A 25,207-nucleotide genomic window follows, 5' to 3' on the forward strand; every position below is an offset into this window, starting at 1 on the left:
TTAACTAGTGAAATAATTTAACTGCAACTGGTGTTTTGATGCTACATAAAGCACCATACACCAGCCTGAGGTAATTAACAGCTTCCTGACAGCTAACACCATGACACAGACATACCAGTCTAACCTTCTTCCATGATATAAATTAAGATACTTACTATGGATCAAATCAAGTCACTTGACCAGCAAAATGCTTAGCAGAAAGCAAATCACAGAATAGTTATTGAAGGAAGTTGCATAGTGTTATCAGTTATTGGGGGAAGGAGGAGGTTGATATCATATTTCACTTTCACTCTATCCCATCCTTATTTTTCTTCCTCATCTCACAGTGGCTTCAAGCTTTCCCAGGCCACAGCATTATACAGACCGAATTCAGTATATGAGCTTACTCCAAAAGCAAGCCCATCAGGCAAGGCTTACCAACCATTTAAACAAAACAGACTTCTATTTACCTAAAATTCTACTTCGAAGTCTATTAAAATGAAGATACAGCATTTAACAGGTAGTGATGTTCAAGAAGCATCACAGAATATTTTGCATTTTTAGGGGTACTGGAATAGGAAGAATATGGTCATTAACATCTATTGCAAGAAAGCCTTTCCACAGAACTAAGAAATACCTTTCTCCTCCTACTCATTATACTGCTTCCTAATACACTTGTAAGGATTTTTACACTCTATCCTAATAGTTTTCCCAGGACAATATTTCTGCTAGTCAGCATCTTGTTTGAAAGCAGTATCAAGATTTGGATTTTCAGATCATGCCTGTCTGACAAACTACAAGTGAATTTTTAAGAGTTTCCACAATATACCTGAATTGGACAATTGCATGCAGCTGAACTTAGTTTAGAACTAATGTAAGTAACAGCCTTTCTTCCCACATGACACACCTAAAGATGTATTTAGGCATTATCTGATACAGATTATAACTGCTGCCATCCTCAGGTTTAAGCAATCACATGTTCCTGAAACAACACCCCCTCCCTCCCCTTTTTGGCTACTTTCAGAGGAGCAGTTCCAAGATTCTGATGTGCCACAATGAACAGTAACTTTAGTGATACATGGCAGACTTTAAACACAGCTACTATACACACCCACAAATATGCATAATTTAGTTAGCAATAAGCTTAACACTTAAGTCACATAACTCTGGGTTTGAATCTGGAGTCCTAATCCTTTTTCCACCTGACAATGATTAAGCAATTATAAGATTTCATTTATAATCAGGTCAAAATCATCCTCTGTTTCTTTATTCCTACAAGGAAACAGGCATTATTTATTTGTTTCTTCTAGACTACCAACACATAAGTTGAGCTACTCACTTTACTCTGTAGTAACTTGGCAGTCTGTGGAAGTTAAAAGGTAGGTTCTTCCACAGGTGGCAACCTGCAGCAGAAGCTACATATGGCTTAGAATTAGGGCCAAAATTAAGGCAGAACAAAGAACAGTCAGTGGAGTCCAAGCTACCAAGATCCAGAAGAAGGAACACAGTCTAGACTAGACTCTTCAGGCTGGGCGCAGCACCAGAAAGCCAGTCTGCCTGGACTCTGCTCCCCATAGCAAATTATCTCGCTCATAGCACACGCTGCACTACAGGGGTGGCAGGATAAGGGAAAGGGTCACGCTCCCCCTTCTCACAGGAGCACATCTTCACATCTTTTTTTCAAGTTACTATAGCATCAGAAAACCACTCGGTTACCCACGAACACTGATGCCTGCGTAGTAGCGTATGTTAGCACAAGCAAGTTCTCCAGAAGTCCGCTTTGGCAAAGACACACCACGCGCTAGAGACAACGTGGTTTAGTTTACTATGCAGCACTCAACTCATCAATTCTCATCTTCTAGAAGGTTCAGATGTGCATACAAAGACAACCCAGTGTCCATCACCAATCATTACATGGTACTTCAGCACATTCACAAGGGCAGTCTGTGAAGCGTTACTTCTGCTGGTGAGGAACTGGGGCTTCCTGCACTTTCTGACGTGCGATTGCTTGACTGGAGCTAGCCGCAGGCACCCCGGACCGCACACCAGCGCTGCCCCCCGCGCCCAAGGGGCAGACAGCAGTTCTTCCCCCCAGCACCGCCCTGGAGGGCCTGCGGCACGGCGGGACCCCGGCCGCGCCCTGAGGGCTGGCTGGACTCCGACCGCCCTGACCTCACGTCAGTGACCTGCGTCGCCGGGGTTAAATGAAGTCCAACAACGCACTAAACGTGTCCGCCCCTTGCCCGCGGTAAACGAGCGGGACGGAAGGCAGGTGCCAGCGAGACCTTGGGCGCTGACAGGCACCGTCTGCTCGTGCGGCCGGAGGTGCCGCCTGGCCGGCGGCGCCGTGCGCCGCGAATGGCGCGGGAGCGAGCACGACCCGAGCCCCGCCGCAGGCCCCGCGCCGTAGCTCCAGCCCGGGAGCAGGCCGCGGCCGAGGCCGGCTGAGCCCCCACCCGCCGCACGGCGGCCAGGCCGCGGCCCAGCCGCCCCCGGCGCACGGCACGCGAGGGCGCGCGCGCCCTGCCCCGCGTCCCCCGTCACGGAGGGGCGGGAGGGCACCGCCGGGACCTCCCCGGCGGCGGGGCGGCGGCTGCCCCGCGGGCCGGGCCGGGCGGCTCCCTGCAGCGGGTCCCGCAACCGCGCGCTCCCTTCGGCGCCGCGGGGAGCCGTCCTCCCGCCGAGGAGGGGGCCGGGGGCGCCCGAAGCGGGAGCGCTACTTACACCGACAGCATTGCCTCCCTTCCTCCCCGGCGGCAGAGAGCCGCCGGCGGCCCACCTCCCCCAACCGCTCCGCGCCTCAGCCAAGCCCTACCGGGATCCAGGGCGGGCCCGGCGCGGCGGCGGCGCCGCACGAAGCCAATGGCCGGGCGCCGGCAAGAAGCGAGCGAGGAGCCAGGCAGGCGCTGCGAGGTCGGAGCCTGCGGAGGCGGAGCCTGCGAGGGCTTATAGGGCCGGGCCGGGCCGCGCCCGGGAAGCCGCGGGCGCTCCCAGCGCGGCGCCATGTGACTCCGCGGGCGCCCAGCTGGGACGAGTTAAACCGAGTGGCGGCGGCGGGGCAGCGGGCGCGGCGCGGCGCGGCAGCCGGGGGCAGCCAGCTTGCCGGCTTCCGTTCTCCAGAGCTTTAGCCTTCGCCTGTCTCTTTTCTCCTACCTCCTCGGTGTCTGGCACTTTTCAAAAAGCGGCGCCCGATCGCTGGAAGCGCTGGCTGCCGTTCAGCGCGGGGCGGATTAAGCCGCCCCGCTTCTCCTGTGCGGTGGCAATATCCGGCGGGGAGCGATGCTGCCGGCCCCCCGGGGCTCCCCGCAGCCCGACCGGGCTCCCAGAGGCGCCGGCGCCGCCTGAGCAGCCGGCGGAGACGCGAGGCGGGTAAGAGGGTGCTGAATGCATGCGCGACCCGAAGCTACCACTTGCCATGTGTGTTGGTAGTATCTGGCTTGGGCAGCTCCCTGGTCCCGGTACCGGGTAATCGGGGCGGAGCGGCAGCAGGGCAGAGCGGCGGGGACGCGGCCCCGCGCCGCCGCCGGGACCATGGTGAAGGAGGAGTGCAAAGCGCTGCTGGACGCGCTCAACAAGGTGACCGCCTGCTACCGGCACATGGTGCTGACCATCGGCGGCACCTCGGACTCCCAGAACCTGCGGGAGGAGCTCAAGAAAACCCGGCAGAAAGCCCAGGAGCTAGCGGTGGCCAACAGGAACAAGCTCACCACGGTCCTGAAGGACAAAACCGTGAGTAAGGAAGATAAAGCCGAGTTCGAGAGGCTATGGGTGATTTTCTCCACGTGCCTAGAGATCCTGGAGATCGACATGAGGAGAGCCCTGGAGCTGGGCCATGAGTTCCCGCTGAACGTCCCCAAAAAGCATCTGATCCAGACAGGCATGAGTGGGGGAACCTCTGGCGTGGCCGCCAGGGCCATGAGCGTCCAGAACATGAAATACGAGGCTGAGCACAACATAGACGTGGTGGATTTGAAAGACCTAGAGAACGAAATCAACCAGGTAGGAGAGATGATGTACGAGATGGAAATGAAGGTCAATGTCCCCCAGTGGACAGTAGAAGCTAAGCAAGACCCAGGGGCTGAACTAAAATCCACCATCAGCGTGGGCGCTTCTTCTATTGGCATGATCTCTGTGGAGGAAAATAAATCCTTCTGCGATATCAGCAAAGTTCTAGCTGGGATTATTTTCTCCGCTGTGCTCATTATCGCTATTGTCCTGGCAGTGTGTGTGGTGAAACTCTCTTAGGGTGGTGCAGGCTCTGACAAGAGCGACCCCTCTCCAGTCTGTCTTTGGAGTGTTTCACGCCTCACCTTTAATTTCAAAACGGGTCACTTGAATGAGCTGAAAATTTAAACCTAGCACTTGAATAAACAAAGGAAAACTTCTGCTTCTCAATATCCTAAAATGCACAATTTGTTTCTTCTTGCTTTTTGAAGAAAAGAGATGCAAATCAGCCTGCAGAATAGGATGTCCTCATCTGCTGGACTTGTAACGGTTAACTATGAAGTATCAGGGTATTATCACTCCTGGCTATAACAGGGATTTGTCCGCTATTAATAGATTGCTATTCTCAGAAGCCTGTATTTTTCGTTCTTGAATAGGCTCTGCTGTTTGCTGCTGGTCACTGTTTACAGCATTTGGGAGTAACACAAATTTGGAGGCTAACACAGGTGTTTTGTCTGACAAAGTGCGTAAGTTGTTTTTTTCATCAAATACACAAAATATTATTTCAGTGGAGGAAAAGGGGAAGGATGAAAACCCCAATAAAAGAATGTAAACAACCTCTGTTTTAGATAAGTTAATGGTTGGGGAGGGGGGAGGTATGGAGGAGGATGGAGAAAACAACAAGCAATGTTTGATACCAAATACTGTTTGTTGATTTAGACCGGATTGTACAGAACCCAGTTGCATGGGTTGGCACAGTGTACGCAAATGACTAATGGCTTTCCAAATCAAGAGAGAATAAAGGGAAAATTGCATATTCAGAAAAATACTAGCAAGCCTCATTCACATTTACCGTGATTTTGTTTTCCTCTGCAGAACGGCTGATTCTTACCAGTGGTTAAAATTTTTCTTTCTGTAGAAGCGAAGAGCTCATACTTCACAATTAACTATGAAAATAGAAGCAATGAATCTACCCACAGCAGAAGCAGTAATTTTTGAAAACAGATTCTGGCAAACAAAAATGATACTGAGTTAAAGCAGACCTTTCTAATAATAAAAAAAAAAAAAAGAGATCCCCTCTCATGTTCACAGGCAGGGATTGATGCCTATATATGTACAGTCACATTTCTGCAAGCTCCTGAATTCTTTGCAGAAATCCAGACAAAGCTAAAAATGTGTCTCAGTTTCAGATCTCATTCATGTCTGATTAATCATTTGGGAAACAGGAAGCCTGTAGGATTAGTCCGATTTGATACACTGCAATTTTGGGAGGTAAATGCAACAGCAGCATAAAACTTCCCAGTGCTTCCCTATAAAATTGTCAACGTTTAAACGTAAACCTGGGGGTACAGACACTAACTTTGCAGAGAAGCTCTAGAATTTTTTGTAAAACATTTATGTTATGTATTTATTATGTAACTTAAGGAAATATCTTCCGTTACTGTGAACACACACTATCACACTACCTACAGTTCAAGAATGGTTTGTACATACTTTATAGTGCCATAGGTGTATGAGGCACTCCACAGGCAAATATAAAGACCCTGTAATTAATGGGTTTTTAATAAGTTACTATTCTACTTTAATAAGTTACTAATTCTACTATTCTACTACTGCCCATTGATTATGGGCACATTATCAAAAAGTAACAATCAGACATGTTTTGTGAAGTTACTAGACAACAGTCTTCATGCTTGTTAAATAAAATCATGTTGACAACACTCATAAACAGCCAATATTTTTGAGTTAAGAACTAAACATACTTTTTGAAAAACTGCAGCAAACAGTTTATTCTTTAAAACTTAAGAGAACTGGATTTGGGGAGAAAAAGTGTGTGACAACTTTGAATCTGGTCACTTGTAGGTGAGAATAAAAAATGTAGGTGAGGAAAAATAGTAAGTGGAGGCCTGAATTAAAGGCTATAGACTATCATCATGTTGAAGGATAATATGAGTTCTGCACATCGATCCAGTCTAACTCCATCCTTCTGGGAATTCACAGTTTTGTAAGACGACCCAACATTCCTTTCTATTGTATTTCAGTCATTCCATAGGATGTGTTTTATACGTAGTTAATCTAGGTTCGCGGAGATCCCTGGCAGCATGCTAACAAAGTCAAGCCTGTATTTATCGGTGCTACTGTTTCAGTCTGTCTAGAGAAGGTGGAATTACTCTGTGTTGATTTAAATGAGATCTCCTTCACAATCATATTGAATAAACATATTTATGGAAAATACAGCAAAAGCTGCAGGAGAATGTACGTATTTGGATTGCCGTTGCTAGTCACTAAGGATTTGTGGGTATTTTCACTCTTTGCACTCTCCTTTTAGTTAGTTCACCGGAAGGTGGACAAGAAGTTGGACTCTATACTGTGCTTCTTGAAAACTCCATGTTCCTTTTGAAATCAGATTGTTTAACCACATGTTCTGGAAACCCAAGTAATGCAAGTCTGGTTTCTGGTGGATAAGTAAATAGTAACACCTACAGCATTCATTTTGTATCTTGGTATCCTGAAATGGGTATACTGTTTATCCACGGTTAGTTGTGTAGAAGAATTTTTAAGAATACGGAATCTCATCTTCAAAAGCAAGCCTCAGTGAGTTGGTATATTGTAAATTGTAAATTTTCAGTCCATTGCATTTTTTGGAATTCGGACTTTTTGATACAGGACTCAAATAATTCATTTAAGTAGCCTGTAATTATGTAAGTCTTGCTTCATTATGAATATGCACACAATTAGTATTTAAAAGATTGGACCTTGGAAAAATAATGCATTTTCAAATCTTAAGACAAAGCTGGCTAAAGATTTATTCATCATTAGTTTGTTCCTAAAAATCTGTATCATCTTATATTTAGGCTATCTGAAATTAAAAGATTAAGTAGAATTCTAAGAGAGGATTGGCACCATCTAAATGGATAATGTTCCTGCCATTAATCTCCTACACTTGATACAAGTGTACGCTCAATGTGACAGAGTTCAGGCGCAGGAGCGCACCAAATCAAAACAAGATGAAACTACCATTGCCCAAAAGTACTGATACTTCTTTTAAATTAAGAAATAAAGAGATGTTGTAGATTTGCAGTCTTCATTCCCCCCCCCCCCCGCCCCCCCCCGAATGCAACTGGAAGGAGACTGGAAATGCTATTTTTGTAAGTGAAAAATGGGAAATCAAACTTCAAAATACTCTATATTTAAATAGCATGATGAAAATGCAAATACTCTCATGCTGTTCAGTGAATGAGAATGTTACTGTGTTTTCAGTACAAAAGAAGATAGTCATTGCTTAATTTCAATGTTGTTCTGCTTCAGTTCTTTTGTCTTTATTCACAGGATACACATGTTAAATTTGCTGTATACTAAAATCTGATTCCTGACTTGAATTACACTGTTTTTGCCTGTGCATGGGTGGTATTTTCTACATTTTGAGTAATTCAAACTTGTTACTGTCACTATTTATTTAACTTAGAATAAAGTACATTCTTATAACTTACTGGTTGGCTTGCAGCAGTAATTAAAACCAAACAAAAACTGGAATATTAATACAGCTTGTCAGTAAGCTCTTCTAAACAAAAAGTTCCTATTTCAACCACAGGAATAAAAGTAATATGCTAAGCCCTCTCATTACAGTTTTCTTTACATAAATGCACCCTTCTCAAGCTCCCAAAGTTGCATATAGTGATATATCTTAATTTTTACTGCAAGGGAATCAGCAGTCTAAAAAGTCAAGAAATCTCTGCCTTAGGAAACAGCTACAATAACATTTAGGATAACAGGGATGATGTTGCCTTCAGCACTGCTCGTTCAGTGTTGTTAAGTAAAGTACAGAACCATTGACTTGGGCTATTGAAAACTGGAGAACGTATTAGACTAGACTGCCGTATTAGAGCCTCACTGTGTCAGGACCCAAACTCTGCCCCCTTTCAGCCACCAAAGCTTGCATTTACTTTAGCAAAAGATACAAACAACCTAACGAGTGTGAAATTTGGTCCTGTGGTATTGATAGCAACAATGATCAACAGTTGTATCAAACTATCAGAACTGAGTCTGTTAAATGCAGCAATTTGTAATTTTATTCCAGGACTTCCAGTCTATCACAAAAAAGCCATCTACACTGTTTTTTAGCTTACTAACAAAGACAACACAGAACCACAATTAAAGTGATTCTCCTTATGTTGCAAACAATGTAACATCAAACTTCAGCATTATGAATATGAAATAAAATTAGTTTCAAAATTCTTCAAGTAAATCTGAAAATATTTTTAAGTGAATGCAATTATTTAAAAATGGACTAAACGACTGGTGTCATTAGCTTTCAGATTAAAAATTAAACACATGCTTATTGTTTGTAGTCTGAAAGGATTGGTTATGGGCTTTCTTTTCCTTCTCTTGCAAGGTTTGTGTTGTTCATGTAAATTTTCCAGAAATACCTTCTATTAAGTGCTAATGGAACTCCTAGTCAACATATTTACCCTTCACAGATTTTCATTATGTAAAAAGTCATTCAGGAAGACCAGTGGATTACAGATCTCTAAGTGCTTTCTCTCAATACGATTATGTAAGTCTTTTAATGCAGGAGAAGATCTGGACAAAATAGTAGTCAACATGTGAGCAGCATTTGCTATGGTAAGGATCCAGAAAAAGTGGGATTAGAAAAGAACGTCTTTCATATAAAATTATCTGCATGTGTTGAGGGAAGGACAAGAAAAGGATGGAGATGCATGTATGTAAATATGTCTTCATCTTATGTTAGCAAAGTATGCTTTTTGTTAAATATGATACAATAGGATCACAATGTTAAACTATAGCTTCTCTGTAAGAAGGTAGTATCCTATATCCAGTGGGACAAAGAATGTAAAATATCCCTGAGTGGAACTGACTACCCATTCTCTGATTAACTCAATACAGAGTAAGATTAAAAATGTCCTTATTTGCTACAGGTTGATATCAATTTTACAAAAGACAACCCTTTTCTCTCTGTTTCACGCTACAAGGAACTTTCTGTTGGAAGAGGGTAGTCCGAGAAGGCTGGATTGTGTCATCCATCCTGACAGCTTGCTGCTGCAGTACCGTGATGCAGTTGGAAATGCAGCTTAATCAGCTACCACTGATCAAACCTGTGGAAAGGTGAAAAGTCACATGGCATTTAACCAGCATGAAGGCTCTTCTGCATCTTCTCATACAGACAAGCACAAGCATTTCATGCTGGAAGCAATGTGACTAGAAGCCATGTAGGCAAATACAAATAAAATTACAGCATCTCTGAAAACCTGTCACCCACAGAGGCTAGTTAGCAAAAGCAATTATGTTTATTGCTCGGTTCCAGTAATTTTGTCAGAATATCTACTGTGGTTTTCGTAAGTGTCGGAAATTGACTTCTTGAGCCTCCACAGGGTCAGATGGTTTTTTTTGTTTTGTTTTGTTTGATTGAACTGTATGTTTTATTTACACTTTATTGCATGACATTATTTATCCTATACTTACTAATAACATCTCCACCAAATTAAACAACCTAACAAATCCTCTAAAAGCTAGTTCTAATTCAAGTGCACAATCATAGTATAAATGTGTGGTCTGTTATTTTGCTCAGTTTTCCACTGAAGTCTATGATCAGTCAAGTCTGTCTCTTGCACACAAATGTTCAACTCACTGACGTGTCACAGCACTAAGGAATTACATAGCCTAAAACATGACTTCAAAAATCATGGAGTTTTTGTAAGAATAGTAAACATCAGGTCATACAGCCATGTATAATTGTCTTGAGAAAAAAAAGTTATTTAAAAATTCAAATGCAATTCCTTTGTACGATCTGGAAAAATCTATATATAAATAGCATAAACCTTGGGAGAAAAACAAGTGAGAAAGGTGGAAATGAGAAAAGAAGATAAAAGAAAATATTTAACTATTTATACCATATAAAATGACTGAGAAGTACCTGACACACCAAACATGATACCCCTTAGCAACTTAATCTGTTAATTGCATGTGTAACTTTATATATAAATACACATTTGAATTCTGGGTCCTAGACAGTGTGGTCTGAATCATTACCCGTATAAGCCATTACTACTCAGTTTAGTGAGAAATTACATGTGTGAAGACTATTCATGTAATTAAAATCTGCAGAATTAAAACCATGATTTCAGTTTGCATAAGACATGTAATCCATTATGTGTCTGTTGGAAGTAGAACATTTCCAGTTGTTAATACTATCTGTAACCTAGTTTTCTGATCTGCTTTGATTTGTTGGAATATTGTTTTGTATAAAGATAGCTATATTTTTCATTTTTAGTCAATCTATATAATGGTGCTATAATCATAAACCCGCATTTCCTAGATTTGGCAATTATTCACATTTTGGACATAATACTTGGAAAACTATACAGTGAATAATCTATTTACTTTTTATAATATTCGTTAAGTCTGCCTATTTGTTGATATTATATGAGCTAAACAATCTTAAAAGCCTTAAAAATCTTAAAATGTCATTTTGAAATAAGTCAGCTTAAGTAGACATGCTCAGTGAAATCTCTTAATTTTTTATTACTTGAGGCTGTAACAATTTGTTCAATATAGTAGACACTACATCTTTATGGGTACAAAGCTTTTACCAGATGCATATAAGTTAAACCAAGAACTTACTTAGTATAATCATCTCCCAACTCATAGGATAGCATGTAAGCCAAATAAAGTTGTAAGATAATGGTGGACCTTGTTTTTAATCTGAAATTAACTATTACAGTGATGTGATCTGCACTAATCTGTATGTGCAAAATAATTTTTGCAATGATGCGACAAAAAGGAATGAAGTCGTTCTATTGCTAAGTATTCTAATCACACACAAAAAACCCCAGAAAGCTAATTGTATAATCATTTCTGTGTATCTAGTGACCCAAATCTTTTTTGTTTAAACAAACTGAAGTTTTCTTTTTCTCATAAGCACTAACTGGAAAGAAAAATGTTGATGCAACCTCCACGTTGCTGAAGTATGATCCCACAAAGAATTATTATCAGTGCAATAATCTTACAGTGTTTCAGTTGACGTAACTTTGGCATCGCTTCAGATGGGTTTATTTTTCAATACAGCACAATCTGTTTTTGAAAACAACCTGAGATACAAAAGTATTTGGGGTCCATTAGGTTAACAATTGTATGTTATATATATTGTTCGTATGTTGTATGTAACATTAGGTCCATTTGTATGTTCTGGCATACAAGAAGGATGAAAGATAGTCGAATACTTAATTTTTTAGCAAAAATACTTTTTTTTAATCATTTAATCTGGAGGGGACCTCTGATTCTCCAGCCTTCTCTCTTACATCTTACTGAGTGTCACACGTATCTCTAGCTAATTCTTGCTATGGGAAGACTTTTCTCCAAACTAAAGTCTCCCGTATTCCCAGCCTACATACTAGTCCTTGAAGCATAATGCCAGAGCCCAGCTGAATGTAGAATGCCCTTGTGCCGGAACACTTACACTACAGTAACAGAATAAACTAGTATTCTTGGTTTAAGATTGGCATTCCTGAGTAACAGATTTTCTCAGATTTTCCATTCTTTCTGAAATCACTCATAACGCTATACAAATTATAAGTACAAGTGAGATGAGCTCTGCTTTTAGCAGAATACATTGAAGAAAGAAGTCATCTAAGTTGGAGATGAATAAATTAAACATGCTTTATAGATAACCTTACATCTAGTTTGGCTTTAAGACATTTTCTATATTCATTTGAGCTATCTCCAGCAAGTTAGTTAGAGCTCTGAGAGAGTAGATACATGCACACTCACAACGCTTAGCTTTTGCCTTTCCTAGTAGGAAACTGGGACTAAAACACCCCTTTGCACCCTTGATCTTTGCTCACAGAGTTTCTGAGTGTTCATCCTTAGAACCTCCTGCCACCTCCAGTCCTGATAACTGGGTCAATGAAAGACTCATATGCTCCTGGAATTCTGCATGAGATTACTTCAGCTTTGTCACGAACGGATATTGAACTACTCTTTGTAAGACAACACTGAAAGGAAGTTAAAAAATTGCCATCAATAGGGTGAATATGCGGACCCTTAGGTAAGGAATGTCATCCTTCTTAGGGGAAGAGGTACCTTACATACCCCAGGACTGTGTGGAAAAAGGCAGCAACTGGATTAAATAGTAATGTTTGCCTTAACTTGCACACACACTTGTCCATCTTTGGTCCCAAAGGACTGCTTCAGATGCTGAGAACAGTCATGACCAGTGTTATAACCACACAACTATTTCTCTACTGACAGTCCTGCTATTCTCTATGTGTTTGAGGGTGTATATGTGTGTATATACAGCAATGTATATGCCAGCCACACATTGAATTTCCACCCCCCATGCAAGAACGCCTGTGATATTAGATCTGCTAAATTTAATACCAGTGGATACCAGTGAAACCAGAGGAATTGTTTTCCAGGATATTCTTGTTTTACATACTAGCACCTGTGAGACTTTAGATTGCGCTAGGTAAAAAATACATAAAAACATCCCATTTAGAAACTTAAGATAACAATATAATCTGCATTATTCTCTGTTACCAGATTTTCCTAAAGATATTCTGAAACAATGTTCCAGTGACATGGCATTTTTGTCATAGTAAGACAGTTTTGTATATGTGCTGGTATTACAACTGATTTGAAAATGATGCTGTTCGTTACCAGTATATGGCTACTTTCTACTTAAAATGCCTTTATGCTGAAATGATCTGACATAATGGACCCTCAATCTTTTTGATCAGCCATCAAGCTCGTTGAACGTTAAATCTTGAAAAACCTCAGTAGTTTAGCGATATTTCACCAGTAAAGCAGCTTTTAGGCAAAGCACATTCCTAACAAGACGCATACTTGACACAATAAAATAGGTAACTATACTAAGAGTGCAGAAGGCAAACAAATACCAGGTGAACATCATTATTTTAGTTTCAGCGTGCCATCTACTAGGAAACAGGCGCATTAGTGGACTTTATGCTTCCATTGCCTAAGATGGTAATCATTGATGAGCAATAATGATTAAATTAGTATGAAAAAGGAGGCTAGAGTTACAAGATGTCCCAGTTTTGCTTGTCTATTTGGTCATGAGGAAGGAAAGGAGAGCAGACTTGTTCATTGTCTGGCTATACTGCAGCTGGTGTTCTGCCCCAGTTTTAGTATAATCAGCTGGCTGGTTGACCTATTCTCTGCCGACTGCAGTCTGGCATCAGGATGAACTTACAGCCCAGCTGTGTCTGTGTAGACCTTGACTGAATTTTTGGTTTTGTCAATTGACGTATTCCGGCATCCCACTGGTTTAATAGCCACTAAACATCATTCAGTTACGGTGAGCCACATCTCACAGGCATGAAGTACATGCTCAAAGAGAAAATAAAATGGAGAAGTAGTCAGAGGCATGTGCAGGTATGTGGGTACTTGCCAAATGGAACCTAGCAAGAGAACGATTATGAATAGGAGGAGGATTCTCCATGTTATATGCAAATAACCTTCTTACAAAATTTCTCAACCTGTATCATCAGCTTTCTTCTGCTTAAATGCCTTACAAATTCAAAAAAAAAAATCTATGATTAAATTGAGGAATCAAAATCAAATGTTAAATTAACAAAATAAAATGTTTCCTAAAGTGAAATGTCTGTTCAAAGGACTTTTTCAAGGTTTTGTTATCACGCCTGAATATATCTCTTTTTTTTTCAGGTAACAAGGTACTTAAAAGCCTCAAAACAGAGCAGCTCTGTAATAAAAAATAATTAAAATTCTACGCACTCCTCCCCTTTGAAGTCTACTAGAACAAATTCAAACAACTTGGGAGCATGACATGCTTAATTAAAGACCTAAAATTATTTTTGTTATCAACATGCCTTGATGTGGAATTGAGATAAGGAGATTTCTCTGAGGGCAGCTGGCGGGTCAGCAGCAGTATTACAATTACAAATCGGAGTCCTTAGTTCCTGACCCTGTGCTGATTCCTGGGGCTGTAACTACAATCCCTTCAGGAGTACTCGGGAAGACTTGGGGGTCCGTTCAACATTCACATCTTGTCATGCTGTAAATACACTCAGTGCTATGAAACTACTCCAAGCCATAGTTTGTCAAGTAAATGGAAAGCCCTTGCCTCGTTTCTCTCAGCCATTCGCCCCGTGCCTGTAAACCCTCTGTATTTCCTTAAGCTTTTGCCCTTTGAGGACACTACTTACCGGCTTAAGGCTGATCGGGGCTGAGGCATTACTGTTCCTGACCGGCCTCCACCCCACCACCTCTCTGGGCGGGCCCAGCGCTCACTCGGCCGAGGCCCGCCGGGGTTTCCCGCCCGCGGCCCGGGGTTGCAGTGGCTCCTCCCGGAGCCCAGGCGGCGGTGGCGCCCGGGCGGCCCAGCAGCGCGACCGCGGCCCCCGCCGCCGCCGCCGCCTCCTCCACCCCTCGCGATGAACTCGGGGCTGCGGCACTGGAGGGAAGCGGCCACGCTGCTGCTGGCGGCGGGCACGCCGGCGCGGCTGCCGCGCTCCCCGCTCGGCCCCTTTGACTATGAGCTGCTGCTGCTGCAGCGGAGCTCCCGCAGCGGCTTCATGCCCAGCGCCCACGTCTTCCCGGGGGGCCTGGTGGAGGCGGCGGATTTCGCCGCTGACTGGCTGGGGCTGCTGCCCGCCTCGCCTCAGTTCGGGTTGGGCCTCGTGAGGCCGCCGCCTCTCGGCAGCAGCCGGGCCCCGCTCTTCGCCACCGACCGGGAGCGACTGGGCTCGCCGCTGCCGGGGGAAGTCGCCTTCCGCATCTGCGCTATCAGGGAAACATTCGAGGAGGCGGGAATCCTGCTGCTGGTGCCGGGGCGCGGGCCGCCAGCGGGCAGCGGCCCGGCCCCCCTGCTGCCGGCAGAGCGCTTGCCCCCCGCCGCGGAGCTGAGCGAGTGGCGGCGCCGGGTGCAGGAGGACCCGGCCTGCTTCTTGCAGCTCTGCCGGCGCCTGGGCTGCGTCCCCAATATCTGGGCGCTGCACGAGTGGAGCAACTGGCTGACCCCTGTCGGCAGGGCTGGTCGCGGCGGCCGGCGCTATGACACGGCCTTCTACCTGTGCTGCCTGGAGGAGCGGCCGCCCCACGCCTCGCAGGACGACCACGAGGTGACAGCCTTCCTGGTAAGAGCGCCTCCAGCCCCGCCGCAGGGCTGGCACAGGAGGTGCCCGGGCTTCACCGCGCTCCTTCGCACGCCGCGCGAGCAATCCGATGGCAGCAAACGCGAGGGGCCCTGCTTCTGCCCCACGCAGCCCTCCCCTCCACCGGCCTTGCCTCGGAGGAACCGCCCAGCCCCTGGCCTGTTTGCCGTGCAGTCCCGGGGAAAAGGCGACCGAACAGCCGTCCGAAGGTCTAGCCCTCTGGCCGTCCCGATAACGCTCCCTGAAGGCGTGAGAAAAAGGAAGGGAGTTTTCATCGTCCCGCTGATCCTCTCCCTTGTACACCTCTCCTTCCCGTCAGCAACCGCCGCTGCCCCCTTTCGTCAAACGTGCAGCTGTAACCGCTGGCAGAGGAGGGTGTTTCTTGAAGGTCATTTTACATGAAGTTTTATGGCACAGGATGAGTGTCACGTCCGATCATTTTCACACTGAATTACTGTATCTTTCAAAGGTGGATGACAAGTAATCGCTTTTTATACATTCATTCGTGCGGTCTCGATGGAGTAGTGTTGTTATACCCTTAACATTCAGTATGCTTGGAGCAATCCGTGTGGGATGTATAGAGTGTTCCAGGGCTGCAAGAGCTGATAGTCATTTTTATCTTTTCCAAAGTTACTTGGAGTATTTTAAGTAGCATATAAAGTTGTTGAAATAGTGTATTATTAAAAACATTTTTGGAGCTATATTGATTTATTTACCATTTTATTTTAATTGGAGGGGGTAAAAGAGTAAGAAACTTCATGAAGAAACTTCTTAAAGACAGCTCAGGGTGAGGTACATTAGGGTCTTTTAAGTTTTTCTAGAATTCTGAGAAGTTTGAAAGCAAGTTAGAAGTAGATGAGAAACCAGACAGTTCTGTAAAAGTTTACCTAACCATCTTCATATTACTGATGTTTCTGTATTTGTTTTTTGAACAGATCTTGCTACAGAAATTTAAAAGTACCCGAGATCTTATCTTCAAAAGAGTTCATGTTTGTTATAATTTTGTTAATAACAGTATAAATCTACTGCAAATGCTTGCACACATTTATATTATCAAATTCACCATGTGAGATGAAATGAAGATTACTAATTGTTTAAACATGCAGAACAACGCAATGTTTAAGCATTAATAGCTGGGTGTTCATGCTCTGAAAACAATGTGTATAGGAAGCAGATGTTTAGAGGTAACTTGGTTCTTGAAGCATCAGTAGCAATCTCTGTTAACTGAGTTCACATTGAGTTTAAGGTTTTTTGTTGCTTTCAGTAGACTTTTAGTCAGGCCCCTAAAACAAGTCTTCATTTTATCTTCTAAACTTGGCATGCCTACATGTAAAATAAAAACTTATTTTTATAGGAAAAAGAGTAATTTCTACAGATTGCTTTTATTATGTTTTTTCATTTTTTTTTTAAAGTTCTTTTTGTTGTTGTATTTTGGTGTAGTTTATACATGGATTTTATTGGTTTCAGAAAATTTGGACTGTTTCAAGCTCTTTTTCTGTAAAGACTTCCTTGCTAATGTCTTGTAAAGTTACTGGTACTTCCTATCTGCTGATGAAACTATTACTTCAAGGCTTGTTTTCATCTTACAGTGGTCATCACCTCCAGAAGCCATTGAATGCTTTAAATCTCAAGAAATATGGTTTGCTCCACCTCAGTTCTATGAATTATGCAGGCTGTGCAACTTTTCTTCACTCCGTGAGTTACACAAGTTCAGCTCTGATCGAGCTCTGGAGGGATGTGAACGCTGGATGCCTGTGATGTTAAATGCTTCAGATGGCTACATTCAGCTATTGCCAGGTACGAACACAGACGAAGGTTAAGTATTGAAAAACGTGGGAATTAATACATACTCAAGTCACATGACATAAACCCATCTATAACTGTAAGGAAAATATTCTTTTAAGTCAAGTTACTGCACACTTTTTCTACTGTTTGGCTTCCTTCTTTGATACAGTTGATAATGGCTACTGTCAGAGACAAGCTACTGGATCAGACAGCATAGTTATTTCTGTACTTACTCATAATCTCATATGGTTGCCATTAATATCTTTATGAAGAAATAAATTATAGCATTTCAACTTTTTTCAATGTGAAGGATGTATTAGAACTCCTATTTAGTCCTTTTCAGTGGGAATTATCATTTACTTAAGTTATCCATTTGTCTTTGTAAGGGCAAGCAGATCAAGCATAGCTGCAGTATCAGTCTTCACAAATGTAGTGACAGGGCAGTGATCTAAAAAGATACACTAACTCATTTTCCTCCTGACCTTTCTACTTAAGTCTCTCTCCTTTCATAATCATGTACATTTTTGCCTTCTCCTTAAGAAAAGCTGCATCTACTATTTATTATTTTCTGCTTCTTTAGTTCACTTTTCATTATGCTTTCTGCTGTCCTTTTTTTTTTGCCACTATTGACCTCTAGAATTTCTGTATTTGTGGTATATTAGCACTCTTGCACAGGAGTAACATGCATTTATATGGCAAAACACTGTTTTCTTCAAAAAACAGAAGTAAGTAACAGTTTCTTAGTCCTACTGTAGCCTATCTTTATACACTTGGAAAAGTATTTGTCTTGTTCTCCACCTATTACATAAACTCATAGCTGACCAGGCTATGATTATAGCATGTTATTATTATCAGGAACACTGGAACATTCAAAGCAACACCTTGAATGTGTGCTGCAGTATCACTGACAGATACTTCAGAAATTTATGGCTATATCTTTAAATCTGAAGACCTTTAGAGGCAATTTATTTTTGTATTGTGAAATACATTCCCAATGATTTTCAGGTTCTGATAAATATTAAAAAATGGCTAGTGTCACTCAATCAAAAGGCTGAAAAATAAGGTAGGCAATGTATAACAAAAACTTTTTTCCTGCCCCCAGGAGATGAGTTATATCCGGAAGATCCAGATTATACAGGAGAAAAGAAAATAATCATGTCAACAGATAAGAAGGTTGAAGATCTCATGAAAGAGGGTAGTGTATTTCACAGGATAGTAATAAAAAACATCAATGATCTTGCTGTCTATGTTAATATTCAAGCAAAATATAAACATATGAACCCATTGATGATTAACTCTAATTGTTCAGATTACAATAGCAGATTATAATATCTGTTTGGTTTAAAGCTAATTTTTAATTACATATTCACTGTGTTGTTGGTCCTTTCTAACCATTGCCAAATAGTCAGGAAAATATTCCTTTGTCCTGGCAAAGCATATTGTGTGTGTGTCATTTGAGATTTGTGTGTACCTAACTCTTTGAGTCTTTGAAACAGCACAGTTGTGCCAGTAACAATGTTTAGAGGCTACTGAAAATTTAACATAACCATCAACTTAATTATTGATTAACTTAAATGCAATTTGATGGTAATTATACTGAGCCATTATCACCTTATTCTACTAACACACTAATTGCAGAATATGCTGCAACACTGTTGGGTCACACAAGCCCTTTTCTCACTGAAAATTTAAGAATGTATTATGTTCAGAACAAGTATGTTTTGAGTTGAAGCATAGTAGCTTCCCAAAGCCATCCATTAGACAACTGTAATGTGTGTCTAGGAATGAATGAAATCTCCCATTCTATTTCTGCTGACATCTCCCAGTCTATTCTCTTTCATTTTGGGGAAAACCGGTGTATATGTGTATATATAGATTTATTAGCTAAAATTCACTTTTTAAAAAAAATATTGTAAAGTTAACGCTTATATTCAACATACCTAAATTCTTTCTACTAACGGTAATTATCCAAAACCTTACAATTTTCAAAGGTAGATACAATTTAGGCAAACTAAGTCATCTATCAGATTGAGTGCATTCTCAACATTCTTTTTATTCATTGTAATTTCTATCTTCAAGTTGTTCGCAATTTAAAAAGTAGAAAAATAAATTGTTTAGCTCCAAAAAGATACCAACAACTTCAGGGAATAATGTACTATCTTGGAAACTCCCACTTCCATATTTCAGCATCCCACATTTTGCTTCTCAACTACTTCACTAAATAAACTGAGATTTAAAAATTTCAGAGGAAGGATTGCTGCTTCCTTTTTTGTTTTGGATTTTTGTTTGGTTGGTTTTGTCTTTTTTGTGCAATAAGTGGAGTAAATGGAGCAGTGATGTTCTTTAGTTCTGAAGTTCTTTATCTGGAAGAAGAATGAATGATGACTTGAGATTAGCCAGTAAAGTTGTTCAGAAAGCTTTGTTTCAGGTTTTGTTCTGTATTTCAATTAAAATCTTCTGCAACATTTTCATGAAATTGGTTTGTAGCATTCATTTGGATTGGAAAAAGAAGTGTGTCTGTCTCTTCTCTCAGCATGCTCAGACTGTTCCTGGTTTTGCAGGCCCTATTGAAATTTGTATATGTCTGCTAAACATGGATCATGTGAAGCACTATGTTATGTATACTGTGTATTATGCAGTATAGTATCTTCTTCAGAATATTCTGGCTAACTCTTCTGAACATGAAGACAATAGAAAAATTAAAATGGAAAGTAGAGGAAGCAAAGAAAGTACCCTGTATTACTGTCTTACATGATTTTTAGCTTTTTGAGGTTAACACTGGCCACTATAGCACTAGAAAGACAAGAGGGAAAGGCATGCTTATGATCATATTTGTGGTGTCTATAGTAACAAATATCTTGGCTTCAAAAATGATTCACTTATTTATTCATGATGGGCAAAATAAGTCATCTGAGTAATTGCTAGGCTGTTTTACAAGTTACAATGAGAAGATACACAAATGTAACAAGATACATCATTGATAAAGATGTTGTATTGGTTGGGCTCTCTTTTTCACCTTCTGTGTAAAACCAAGATGCCTTATTTTGAGCTGCTAGACGGTAATGCAGCAAATTAAGGTTATCCTGTCAGCCCAGGAAAAGGGGGACAGAGAAACACTTGCTACACAACAACAATCAAATAGAAATAGTCAATGCAACAATGGTAAACTACTCTATTCTGTTCCTGCAGACAGAGGCTTAAAAAAAATACCCTATCTGTCATAATTGGTAATAGAATCATAGAATGCTTTGGGCAGGAAAGGACTGTTTAAAGATCATCTAACCCAAGACCCCTGACATGGCAGGGACATCTTTCACTAGATCAGGTTGCTCAAAGCCTCGTCCAACCTGACCTAGAACACTCCAGTGACAGAACATCCACAACTTCTCTGGGCAACCTGTTCCAGTGTCTCACCACCCTCACTGTAAAAAATTTCTTCCATATATCCAATCTAAATCTACTCTCTTTCAGTTTAAAACCATTACTCCTTGTGCAGTCACTGCAGGCCCTAGTAAAAAGTCTCTCTCCATCTTTCTTATAAGCCCCCCCTTTAAATATTGAAAGGGAACTGTAAGGTGTCCCCAAAGCCTTCTCTTCTTCAGGCCAAACAACCCCAATGCTCTCAGACTTTCTTCACAGGAGAGATGTTCCAGCCCTCTGAACATTTTCATGGCCCTCCTCTGGACCCACTCAAGCGAGTCCATGTCTTTCTTGTATCAGGGACCCCACAGCTGGATGCAGTACTCCAGGTGGGGTCTCACAAGAGCAGAGCAGAAGGAGAGAATTGCCCCTCTCGACCTGTTGACCATGCTTCTTTTTATGCAGCCCAGGATACGGTTGGCTTTCTGGGCTGCAAGTGCACATTGCCAGGTCATATCCAATTTTTCATCCACCAGTACCCCAAAGTCCTTCTCCGCAGGGCTGCTCTCAATCCCTTCATCACCCAATGTGTACCGATACTGGTGATCACCCCAACGGAAGTACAAGAGCTTGCACTTGGCCTTGTTTAACTTCACAAGTTTCACATGGGCCTACTTCTCACACCTGTCAAGGTCCCTCCAGACGGCATCCATTCCCTCTAGCTTATCAACTGCATCACTCAGCTTGGTGTCATCTGCAAACTTGCTGAGGGTACGCTCAATCCTACTATGTCACTAATGAAGATATAAAACAGTATTGATCCCAGTATGGACCCTTGAGGGACACCACTTATTACTGGCTTCCATTTGGACACTGAGCCATCGACTGTAATTCTTTGGATGTGGCCATCCAGCCAATTCCTTACCCATCTAATAGCCCATCCATCAAACCTCTCTCTCTCCAATTTAGAGGCAAGAATGTTGTGGCAGACCTTGTCAAAGGCCCTAGAGAAGTCCAGGTTGCTCTTCCCTTGTCCACTGATGTAGTCACTCCATTGCAGAAGGCCACTAGATCAGTCAGGCACTATTAGCCCTTGGTGAATCCACGTGGGCTGTCTCAAATCACCTGTCTTCCATATGCTTCAACATAGCTTCCAGGAGAATCTGTTACATGATCTTACCAGGCACAGAGGTGAGGCTGACTGGTCCATAGTTCCCAGGGTCCTCCTTTTTAAAAATGGGTGTGATATTCCTTTTTTCCAGTCACTGGGGACTTTGCCTGACTGCCACAACTTTTCAAATACAGTGGAGAGTGGCTTAGCAACAGCACCTGCCATTTTCCTCAGGACCCTGGGATGCATCTCGTCAGGTCCCATGGACTTGCCTCTGTTCAGGTTCCTCAGGTGGTCTTGAGCTTGGTCTTCTCCTATGATGGAAGAGACTTTATTCCCTCACCTTGAGAGTCAGGGACTTGAGAGATGTGGGAAGAGTGACTGCCAGTGAAAACTGAGGCAAAAAAATTGTGAAGTACCTCAGCCTTCTTCATGTGGGTTCTCACTAGATCTCCCATCTTATTTATCAGGAGCGTGGGGTGTATACATTTTCTTAAGTCCTTTTCTGACCAACATATCTGTAGCAGCCCTTATTATTCTTCTTCACATCCCTTGCCAAATTCAGCTCCAGCTGTGCCTTAGCTCTCCTGATCCCATTCCTATACACCCAGGCAGCATCCCTATGTTCTTCTCTATGGATACATATCCCTGCTTCCAGTGCCTATGCATGCATTTCTCACACTTCAGTTTGACCAAAAGGGCCTTACTCAGCTATGCTGGTCTCCTACCCTCCTTGCCCGATTTCTAACATATGGGAATCAACAGCTTTTGTACTTTAGGAAAAACATCCTTAAAGAGCTGCCAGCTCTCTTCTGCTCCTTTATCACTGAGGGCAGTTTCCCAGGGGCTCCCATTCACTAGTTGTTTAAACAACTGCAAGTTCACTCTCCTAAAATTCAGGGTTTTCACTTTACTCTTCATCTGGCCCTTATCCCTCAAGATCATGAATTCAAATATACAAAACAATGTATATAAGAAAATACAAAAAAAATGAAGACATTATGTAATCTTCAACTGCTTTGATTTTACAATATAGTCTTTCATAGTTGCTGGAGAGCCTCCTTCATGATTTTTTTAATTGTTCTGTGCCTTATGGTTGTTCTACCAGTTTACTTTTGTGGTAGAAAGTATCTATTAGGAGAAAATATTTTTAGGAAAGAAATTATTCAGCAACCTAGATACAGGTTAGATTCTTACAGAAGTTTTTACACACCTGCGTGTTGCTGTACATTACGCTGTTAATTCTAATCTAAGTTCTGCTGTCTGTCAAAACCAGCTACTTCAATACTAAATCCATATCTTAAGTGAACAGTCTGCCTCTGCATCTTGGATTGTCTCCTACAACTTTTTTTTTCCCCACCCACAAAAGCAAAGTGGTCCAGTAGGGGGAGCTTGAAGGCCAAAGGACAAAAAAGTAACAAAAAAATACCAAAAATACACTATTTTACACCAAAAGTTATAACAATCATTAACTGCAAGCATAAATGGCTTAGAATATACATACAGTAAACACTTTTTAAGTTTAAAATATTAATGATTAAAGCTGTAGTTTCAAAATATTAAGCCACTCTAAGTATGGGCTTCTGCCCAAAGAGGTGGGCTTTATTTCCCAGCTGCATGTCCCGTGCCCTTCTCTTGGGCTGGCACCTTGTCTATGCAGCCTTGCACAATACTAAATCAGGCCTGAAACACATTTTTATTTTTAAAAGCTTGAATGGAAAGGGTAATATAACAGAGTGAATTAAAAAAAAAAAAAAGTAGCTGCTTTATCACAGAGCTTGAAATGCCAGAGTGAGGTAACATTTTCTTTAAGGCCTAAATGGTATGGGACATTTACAACAGCTGCTTTCTGTGGTGGGTATGTATATATTTAAGTAGCACAGCTGAACTCCAACAGAGAAATGCCAGGTGCTCTTTCTACCCATCTACCTAGTTTTACACACCCTTCAAGAACATGCCCCACTTCAGACTTTGCGGCCCCTGGGAAAAACGCGGGCCGCAGAAGCCCTGGCTGTTACCGCCTCACAGTGAGGGGTGCGGCCCTGCCCCGGGAAGACACCACCACAGAACAACCCCAGCCCGCTGCCTTCCAGCTGCTCCACCGCGTTCTTCTCCGGCCCCTTCCCTCCTCAGCCCGAGGCACCGCCAGTGCTGCACGGCGACTCTTTCCCTGCCCAGACCAGGAACAGGAGAAAGGCAAGTCTCACTTAAGGCTCATTTACCACAACAATACACTTAAAGAGACAAGAACACACCATTACAGTTCCCTATTCCCGCTCTGACGGCGCGCTTTCTCACCTCGGCCACCCGCCCGACACCCCCTCGGCGCGGTACACCACATACACAGCAAACACAACGCCGAGTCCCGCCCACCTGCACCGCGGAACTGGAGTCTGCGGCCTGCCTACGCATGCGCACTGGGCGGAACTGCGCTTGCGCACGGGGTGTGATTTTGGAGGCGGGAGAGCCGACTGTTTCTGGAAGCTTCTAAGGAGAGCAGCAGGGAGTTTGTGTAGGGCTGTGTTTGGGCAGTTGTAGCCATGATGATGTTGGTGACTAAGGTTAGGGGGCTTATTTTTATGAGGAAGAGCGTGAAACTAAGGCAGAATATGAAGGAAACTGGCGGGGGGGAGAGGGAATAAAGCAAAAGCCATCGTTTCTGAAGTCTTTCACTTTTTGCCGTGCTCTTTTTTCCCCTTGCACTGTGCATATTAGATGTGGGTTTTTTGGAGGGTATAAGCCTCACTAGAGAGAGAGAGGGTGGTATAGTGAGTTGGTTATTTTTTCTAGGAGTGTTTCTACCAGAGTTGTGCTCCTGGAAAGGCATGCTTTTATCTTTTCTTGTTGTGTTTTTCCTAAGGTAGCAGTTTGGGGTGAGGGGTTTAGTGACCTCTTGCATCTTTACAAGGTAAATATCCTTAGTGTTGGGTATGGGATTTGAGCAAACATTTGTGGTTTTATTTAGTTGTTAGTAATGAAGTGGGTATGTTGTTATTAGGACTATATTAGGAGAGTTAGCCTTTTACATGGATGTGCTTTATGCTTGGTATTTTGTTAGGTCATTTATTTGTTTGGCACCTCTCAAACTGAGAGATTAGCAGAGGCTATTTATGCCTCTCACATTACTCCTAAAGTAAAAGTGTGTATTTTTTAAGTGTCTAAGGCAGCGCTATGTATCTCGGGTTATAGTATATTATGGTGCAGTGTTAGAGACTTAACATGTAACCTGGAGGATATGTTCATGTCATATGATATTAGGTAAAGCTTCTAAAATAGTTTCAGCTGTTTAATTGTAGTAGCAAACTGGGAATAATTAGTACTATCTCTTAGCAAAGCATGTTGCTAGTTATGACCACAGTGTAGCTGTGTTGCTTCTTATTTAGCACTGACTTGTTCAACACTAGCTTTAGAAGTGGAAGGCCAATATCTTGACTTTCCTCTCCCAAAACATTTTACTAGGCACCTACTTCCAGTGTGAATTAAGTTTTAAGTGGTAAGCTAGACGCTACAGTGATGATACCATGATGTGCTGGTTTGTGCCAAAATGAAATGCAAATTACTTCAGCCTGTAGGTGGTTTATTATTCCATTGTAAATCCTAGGTATGATACATATCATTGCAGATGAATGTAATGTGAAATACCGGTAAAAGTCTCTGTTAC

General features: G+C 42.4%; 2 protein-coding genes across 4 annotated transcripts; both read left to right on the forward strand.

Moving 5' to 3' along the window:
- Positions 1-3,485: 3,485 nt before the first annotated feature.
- RGS9BP (regulator of G protein signaling 9 binding protein) lies at positions 3,486-9,285 on the forward strand. 3 transcript variants are annotated; one of them, XM_059824857.1, is made up of 3 exons: positions 3,486-3,978; positions 4,581-4,666; positions 9,135-9,285. In XM_059824857.1, the coding sequence occupies exons 1-3, from the start codon at positions 3,511-3,513 to the stop codon at positions 9,235-9,237; spliced, it is 657 nt and encodes a 218-aa protein (XP_059680840.1). In that variant the 5' UTR covers positions 3,486-3,510; the 3' UTR covers positions 9,238-9,285. The 3 variants fall into 3 exon arrangements, with proteins under 3 accessions (XP_059680840.1, XP_059680839.1, XP_009817687.1); XM_059824856.1 differs by lacking the exon at positions 9,135-9,285 and having other exon boundaries at positions 4,581-7,230; XM_009819385.2 differs by lacking the exon at positions 9,135-9,285 and having other exon boundaries at positions 3,486-4,621.
- Positions 9,286-14,570: 5,285 nt separating this feature from the next.
- On the forward strand, positions 14,571-19,530 carry NUDT19 (nudix hydrolase 19). Its single transcript, XM_059824888.1, has 3 exons — positions 14,571-15,272; positions 16,880-17,087; positions 18,178-19,530. The coding sequence occupies exons 1-3, from the start codon at positions 14,571-14,573 to the stop codon at positions 18,402-18,404; spliced, it is 1,137 nt and encodes a 378-aa protein (XP_059680871.1). The 3' UTR covers positions 18,405-19,530.
- The last annotated feature ends 5,677 nt before the right edge of the window (positions 19,531-25,207 follow it).

Source organism: Gavia stellata, chromosome 15 (assembly GCF_030936135.1).
Source record: "Gavia stellata isolate bGavSte3 chromosome 15, bGavSte3.hap2, whole genome shotgun sequence".
NCBI lineage: Eukaryota > Metazoa > Chordata > Aves > Gaviiformes > Gaviidae > Gavia > Gavia stellata.